This window comes from Ochlerotatus camptorhynchus, unplaced genomic scaffold (genome assembly GCF_037179485.1).
Source record: "Ochlerotatus camptorhynchus isolate MF236.1 unplaced genomic scaffold, CSIRO-AGI_Acam_v1.1 ptg000128l, whole genome shotgun sequence".
In the NCBI taxonomy this organism is placed as follows: domain Eukaryota; kingdom Metazoa; phylum Arthropoda; class Insecta; order Diptera; family Culicidae; genus Ochlerotatus; species Ochlerotatus camptorhynchus.
In genome coordinates, this window is record NW_027040618.1 from 4,364,414 (window position 1) to 4,373,045 (window position 8,632).

Genomic DNA, 8,632 nt, shown 5'->3' on the forward strand with positions numbered 1-8,632 from the left:
GAGTCACCAAAAAATACGGTGTCCGCCGTAGTACCGTCCAGAGAATCCGTCTGCGACAAGATTACCGTTCATTCCGTGCCTCCAAGCAACCGCACAGGACGATGAATCAGAATCTAGTGACCAGAACACGTGCAAGGAAGTTGTAAGACTGGGTTCTGACGAAGTACAGAGGATGCCTTCTCATGGACGACGAAACCTATGTCAAGATGGATTTCAGCCAGGCTCCTGGACAAAAGTTGCATCTGGCCACAGCACGCGGGGTGATGTCCCCAGCAAATTTAGGTTTGTTTTCGTCGATAAATTCACCCGGAAACTGATGATCTGGTAAGGAATTTGCAGCTGCGGACTCAAAACGAAGCTTTTCATCACCAACAAGCCCGTATGCAGGATCAATTTCCTTTTCTCGTCTTCCACCTAGTACAACTTTTTTAATACTGCATGTATCGGGACGAAATTTTCACCACTGAAAAACGTGTACATTCAAAAAAAAAAAAAATCACTGTCAACACTGAGAATGTTTTCAGTTGTAATTTTTGTTATTTTGAGTTAACCAGAATCTTCAAGACGTGAACCAAATAATCATCCAAGGTCGTTGTAAGTAGTCAGAACCATGCATCCGGACATGTTCCGGGTACCCCAGAGAAAGTGGTCAGATTCTTCTTGAATCAATCATTAGTGGCCATATTAAGTACTCAGAACCAAGTTGGCCAGATCCGAACATGTTTCGGATACCCCTGGGAAGATTGTACGACTTTTCCCCGAAAACAAGTTCCCCGAAAACACTTTCCCCGAAATACGATTCCCCGGATGAACCAGTTCCCCGAAAGGAACGTTTTCCCGAAAACTATTTCCCCCAAAGAACTATTTCCCCGAAAGATACAATTTACACTGTACGATCTATTTAAATATGATCCTAGGGTTTGTTACAACTTATCTATATGAAATTCAGAAAAATATCTCTGCTGAACATTGATAAACAGTACAAAGTCGTTCAACACCCTAGATAAAGTTTGTGGTTATGACTTGTTATGACATTTGGCGACGGCCTTCGTTAAAACCTTGCATTCGTATTTGTTTGACCAGTGTGTTAAGTGTACGAACAAAGTGGTTCCTATCGAATAATTTCATAATGAAGACTTCGCTAGAAAAACTTTGTAAATATATATAATATACCGCGATATACGATAAAGAAGGGAATATGCTCTTCTTTTAATATTTAAAAGAGAACATAATTAATTCGTTAAATATATGATAAAGAAGGGAATGTTCCCTTCTTCGAAAATACAAGAAAAGGAAATTATTATTTTTTTGGACATACGATAAAGAAGGGAATATTCCCTTCTTTGAATATATAAAATAAAACATCATTAATTTGCTAAATATATGATAAAGGAGGAAATATTCCCTTCTTTGAAAATATAAGAAAAGGAAATAATTAATTCTTTTGACAAACGATAAAGAAGGGAATACTCCCTTCTTTGAATATATAAAAGAGAAAATAATTAATTCTTTAAATGTATGATAAAGAAGGGAATATCCCCTTCTTTTAATAAATACGGAAAATATATAATCAATAGCTTTTCGTAAGGGATCCGGGGTAATGACCATATGGGATAATAACGAGTGGAATAATGCTATAAATTTGTAATCGGTAGTTCAACGTTCCATGCACCGATTTTTTAATCCATCACGAGAAATTCTTCAACTCAGGTCGAACAATTCTTCGATAAGGTTTAACAGTTTCTGACTGGTTGAAATGGATTGCATAATAGACCCTTTGACTTATTAAATGATGAACTTGAAGGTTGTCATTTTATAAAGAGTTAAAAAATTGTTTGGAATTGATAAATACATAGTTCCATAAAAGTAAACATAGTGTATTATCAATAGTAAAAAAACAGAAAAGTGAAAATTACTAATTTCATCATCTTTTCTGGGGAATGGTACATTCTGAGGAATGCTTTTCTGGGGAATGTTTTTTTTTTTTCTCTGGGGAATGGTGCATTCTGGGGAATAGTTTTCTGAGGAATTGTTTTCTGGAGAATGTTATAGAACCGGATTACACCGATTACACCGATTTATGGATCTTGACCTTTACATTTTGTTTTAACGAAAGTCAAACTATTGGGCCGTATGAATAAAAAGAGTTTACTTTACTTTCCCGTAAGAAAAGTAAAGTAAACGCTTTTATTCATACGACCTATTGTCTTTATTCGACACACATTAATATGTTTATTGTGGTATTGTTCGGAACAAGTAGTTAACCAGCGAAGATTTGCAGATTCGGGGAAATGGTACATTCGGGGAAATTATTTTCGGGGAACTGTTCCAATCGGGGAATTGTATTTCGGGGACATGTTTTTCGGGGAAAAGTTACATTCGGGGAAATGTTTTCCGGGGAAAGTGTTTTCGGGGGACTGGTTTTCGGGGAAAAGTCGTACAATCGTGGGCAAATTTTTCTTGAACCTACACCCTCATGCAACACATGAATAAAATCATTGGTGGCCATATTAAGTGAAAGAAGTGAAACTCGAACCTACATCCTCATGTGACACATCAAACTACATGAGAATTCAAAAATAAGAACATTAGTGACCCTAATAAATACTCAGGACCACACTGGCCATACATTATCCAGGTAATTAAATTTCCCGAAATTATCCTCCGACCAATGAAACTTCCCTGGAGTTCTCGAAACTTCCTGAAATTCTTTGCAGAACTACTCTGAAGTTCTCCTCAGAAATACTCTGAAGTTTTCATCAGACTTACTTTGAAACTCTCTACAGAAATACTCTGAAGTTCTCCTCAGAACTACTCTGAAGTTCACCTCAGAATTATTTTGAACTTCTTCTCAGAACTACTCTGAAGTTCCCTCAGAATTACTTGTAACCTCTCCTCAGAACTACTCTGAAGCTCTCCTGATACATTTTGTAAAATAAGTTCATGCATTGTTTGGCATGTTTTGTGTTAGTATGTGTCTATTAGAGTGATGCAAAATTTGAAATTTTCGCTCCACAGTACTTAAACGATTCCAAATCGGATTCTGACTAACCTCTCAAAATTTGAACCCATTTGGTCAGAAACTGAGATGGCACAAACCATTTGAAGTTTGTATGGGAATTACTAGTGTAAAACCAAGATTTTTGTTCATGTCCATCTGATAATTCACCATATCGGTCTGCTTCAAAAGTTTTCAACTGTACGTATAGGAAATTTTCCCAGCTACAACTTTGCTGAAGATCACTTTTAAATGCAAGAATCGAATGTTATTAATGGTTCAATGCCCTGATGTCTTATGATCATGCTTAATCAACTGCTCAGCAGGCAACATTGGTGTTTGTGGGGCGTTGAATACGAGACAAAAATCATGGCTACTATGTCACACTGCAAAATACAGTGTTGCCTACAGAGCAGCTGCTTGATCATGTCATAAGTTTACCAATCTCTTAAATAATTAATAACTTTTTCCTGTCTCGTTTTACATAGAAACGATCTTCAGCAAAGTTGTAACAGAGAAAATTTTCTATGAAAATGGCTATCGAACTGTTTCGCAGCTCAATATGCAAAAAAGACTCGAAGGCAATGAACAAAAAGTTGAGATTTCTCATAGTAATTTACATGTAAACTTCAAATGGCTTGTGCGAAGTCTAGAAACCAAATGAGTTGTAATTTTGAGAGGCTAATCAGGACCCGATTGGAAACCATTTAAGCACTGTGGAGCGAAAAATTCAAATTTTGCATCAGTCTAGTGTCTATGTAGTTTGATGCGCACGTTTCCAACATATTCAACACATTATCATAACCCAAAAAAAAATTATATGATGACATGTGCATCTTAGAATGGCTGCAATAAGATAGTCAATGCTTCCCAAAGCATTGTGGAGATCTTGGAGTTATATACAGCTTCAACAATGTCCTAAAAATCCATATGAATCCAAGAAGTTCAAGATAGCCTTTTGACAACATACCTGCCATGGAATTGTTCTTGTTGCTCTCCAAAGAACGGTGGCTTACAGATCTTGAACAATGTCCTGAAAGTATTTTTGAGTTTGTGAAGCTCAAGTGAGGCTTCTGTTAACATGCACATCATCGAATGGTTTCAATAAGATATTTAATGCTCCCCAAAGTGTTTTGGGGTTAAGATCTTGAAGATCTACAGCTTCAATGAAGCCTTGTACCCGAACAGTGGCGGTGTTGGTTCTTCACTACTTTTCTAGCTGGATCGCTCTTGCAGGTAGCCTTGGTAGCAAGTTGCTTTCGGGGGTCTTATATCGTCTGAGTTGAGCTGCTGCGTGTGGGCTTGTTTAATGCTGGATAAATTCCCTGTAGAATGGCATATTGCATGACGTATTTCACATTAATGCTTCTGAGCAGTGTTGGAAAAGTTCGCGATATTTCACGAAGTTCACCAAGGGAAAAGTTCGTGAGTCATAGTGATTTTTTGCGAACTTTTCCATCACTGCTTCTGAGAAATATGCGTTTGTAAACAACCCCAATTTCGATACATGCCTCATTTTTTTTTTTTCATAATGTGATCCCCAGTATAGTGAAGAAAGGCGTAGTTCTAAGTCAAAATATAAATGTGCCCTGGCCCCTTTCTCCCCTATTAGCGCATGAAGTTAATAAAAAATACATTACAAATTTTAGCGACTTACAGCCTTCGACAAAAACGTGTCTTTTTGCGGTTCTCATAATTTTCTTGAGTATTTGGAGATGAAAAAATTAATCGCTAAAAAGTTATGATCGAAAAGCTAAATTTAAGGGAGTTCCCATACATAATACTCCATAACTCTGATTATACATACTGGACTTAGAATGTTGACTTTCTAAGCTACCTTACTTGTTTTGCAAGATTCCTCTATATATTCAAAGAAAAAAGGTAAGATTTTCGTTTTTTTATCACAGTAAGACATGACTAGACTAGTTCTGATAACGTTCAGATTGTGGTGGATGTTCATGCAAATAAATCTTCTGAAGACACTATAGGGTAGAGCGTTACTTCGTCGTAATCGTCCATTTCCGTTCTATCGATCAGAAAAGATCAATAATATCAATTATTTCACCGTGCACAAATCAATAATAGGTTTGTTCCGATGCGTTAGTTCATTAGCTACAACATAAATCCTGATAGAGCGCATTGTATGAATATTTACGCTCATTGTTCTCAAAACAAAAGAAGCACTCCCTGCGAATCCCCTTTTTCTACGTTTATCCGTAGGACTAAGAAAATCTAATGGCGTTTCAATGCGTTTGGATGGGATTGAAACTCGTAGAACGAATTTAGAATCAAGAAGCAGTATTAGATTTTAAACAATATCTCAACAATTTGTGACTCTTTATCAAATTCAACGGTACGTATGGAAAGGTGAATAAATTTAGAAGTAATTTTTGACAGAAATATTCCAGTTTTTGTTTAAACTCGTTCATAAAAGAGAGGTAAAGTGCGGGTTGTGCTTAGTAGGACGGAAATTAGATCGAAAACCCTATGGCTAAAATTGACTCTAGGAAACAAGTTCCACATTTTACATATTTTTTACCACAGTGCAATGATTATTTTAATGCCATTTTTTTAATTCTTCTCCTTTTCCCACAGGGCATCGAAATGGAATCGTACGTCAACAACATCACCCGCCATTGGATGCCAGCGAAAAAGTTAAACAAAATTCACACCAACATGGTCACCGAGCCGATACAGGACGGTGAACCGAACATGATCGACATGCCGGCCATGGACGATCACGAATCGACCAATCTGATCGACACGGACCTGAAAGCCAAAGTGACGCCCCGTCCCGATGGCAGCACCCACTCGCAGGGAGGTAATCGTCCAACTTCGAACAGTGCCAGTGGACGGGGCACTGCGGAGCTGGGGCGGACGCTACTGGCCACAGCGATTCTCGTGGCCACAAGCAGAATCGTAATCAGATTAATTTAATTAAAATGCGAACCCCAACTGACCCCGCTTCCCTTTCGCCTCGGTTGAGCTTTGTAGGTATCGTACAAAAGGGATAAATTCAAAATGAGAGAAATAATTAAATCCACTACAAGAGAAACCGAATGCGCGAGCACTTGCCGTGGATGTCGAAATTAGAAAAGTTGAAAATCTGATATCGCTCGCCAAAACAGAAAAAAAAAATAAAGAGAATTGGTCGTTTTTTTCCAATTGTATTACAATTTCGTAGCTCTGAATATCAACCGAGTGATGGATAAAAGGGGCATGATGACGACTCGTAAATGCTTTGTGCAGCTCTTTACAAAAAAAAATGCAAAGCAAATATCGAGAAAGCAATAAAATTACCGAGAGGCACTGATGCGAATCCTGGTAAAACGAAAAATAATTTGTTGTAGAAACGTGATTTGGATGTTATGAAAAATGATAACCATCCGGTACCAATGTAGGCATTGTGGATCATTTTGTATCGTGTAAATATCTGAACGTTGGTGGATGTATTTCGGATTGAATAAATAGAATATGGGAAGCATTTTGTATCGAGCCGTGTCGAGGGCGGATCCGTGCGTAGGCTATTTATGATATGATTTTACTTGCTCGTTACCAAAGAGTTCTAGCAGAGTACTTCCCTGTGCGGCATAACAGTCCCATTGGTATTTTTGGCGATAATTAGTTGTACATTGGAATCGATTGTCAAGTACCATCACTTTACAATGTACAAAACTATGTCCCATCTGCAAGAACCCATAGAGAAAAATCTTCAATAGCGTTTTTCTCAGCTTGCTGTTTTAACGAATGGGACTATTATGCCGAAAAGGGCAGAGTAGGAAAAAAGTGCTATTTGTATCATAGTGTATATAGCAAAAGATTTGATCGGGACAAACAGACAACTTTCCGATGAAAACTTCAAATATAAACCTGATTGAACGATAGACAACCATTCCAATCCAATAGTCTTTTAATAAATGGAAAAAAATCCCCTTCGAGCATTCGTAGATATTCAATAGATAAATCAATTGTCGCTACCTTACAAGTAATAACCGTCGTACCAGGACTTTTGAATTAGTAGACAAGCCAGAAAGAATTAAACCAGAATCAACAGAAACAAATCAAACCAGCAAGCAATGTAGAACAAACAAATCGTACGCATTGACATAGTAAAGTAAAACAAGCACACAGACCGACAGTACTACTCGCAAATCACGCTGATTCGTGTAAAAAATGTATCTATCAAATAAAACTATTTAACATAATATTGTCGGTGTCCATGTATTCAATCAGATGACAGATTCCATTGTTTCAGCAAATATATATAAAAATTGATGCACATCATATCTTGCATTCCCACACTATTGTTGAGTAAGCTGAAAAAAAAATTACTTCTGTAGCGTTTAGTTGTAGTTATCTTGGAAATTTAAAAAAAAAGTGTAAATAGGTAACGGGAAAATCAAGCCGAAAATGGTAAAAGTTTCTTATTTCATTTAAATTATTACATAGTTCACCATGCACCTCAATTGGTGTTTGCATCAGTATCGAACATTTCTGTAGTGCTGAGTTCTGTCATTTAAATTGAAAGATATCAAGCTCTAGCTCTAAATTATCTTTGACATCGTCTATGAACTTTCACATAAGTCTTCACGAATAATGAACTTTCACATAAGTCTTCATCAAAATCTCATTATTTTTTTCGTCAATGACAAAGATTCACCATGTTGCTTCATACAATCAACAAAGTTGGGTTTGCAGTCAAGCTCAGTTTGGTTAACGATACGCTGTATATAAGTGCAATAATGGAAGCGACGCGACTCTAAAAAAAACGTTTTCAAAAAGCCAGGGATTTTACTCACGATCAAATGATCAATAAGCAATTACGATCGCCTCTAGGTCATCGAGCCCAGCATATATATATAAAAAAAAAAACAATGACAAAAAATTCACAAATATTAGGTTTGTTCCCGAACCTACAGTAAGTTACTGCACGAAAAAAGAGAAAGTATAGAAGCTTTTGTTTGCTACAGGTGCGGAAACTGTAACGTTTTACGTTTTTTGTAAATAGTTTTTCGTTGAAATCTAATTTAATTAACAATTAAATCTTTTTTTTATGACAAGTTTGCTAAGAAATGAAATATTTCAACCGTGAAAATAAAATCAGACCATTGCTGTGTCGATTTTACAACGTTGCCATATTTACTGTGTCTAGGCTACAACTTCGCCATAAAAGCTCAACTTATATTGTGCTGTATTATATTGTACATTCTTTCTGAAGGCGCCATGAAGTCTGTCGTTATTCGAAAGGTTTGGCGCAACCAGTCTTGTAAGCGGTCACGGTAGTCGACACATTTTCTGTGATAATTGACTGCCTTTGCCTCCGACACTTGCAAAACAAGCTATCATAGTACAGTACCAAACTAAAATGTCGTATGACAGGCTCTGTCATATGACACCGTCGCCGAAGACCGTCACGAATGTATGTATTTTAGTTTTTTCTCATAATAAGAGCTGCTGATGGTGTGCTTGTGTGAATTCTGAAAATAGCAAGCAATGATGTCCTAGTAATAACATTTCTGATCAGAAATGGTTTGATTTACACCAAATTCAGGAATTACAACGAAATCACACATGTCATATGATAGCTATTTTGATTATTTTCTTTTAGCTCGAATGTTATTCTACCGCTCGTGT

General features: G+C 36.9%; 1 protein-coding gene across 1 annotated transcript in view; it reads left to right on the forward strand.

Moving 5' to 3' along the window:
* LOC135700107 (MOXD1 homolog 2-like) overlaps positions 1–6,574 on the forward strand; it is a 397,833-nt gene extending 391,259 nt beyond the window's left edge. The window contains exon 10 of the mRNA XM_065220498.1: positions 5,594–6,574. Within this exon, the coding sequence (XP_065076570.1) occupies positions 5,594–5,935 (342 nt within the window). The 3' untranslated portion in view covers positions 5,936–6,574. The remainder of the gene's footprint in view (positions 1–5,593) is intronic.
* Positions 6,575–8,632: the final 2,058 nt, after the last annotated feature.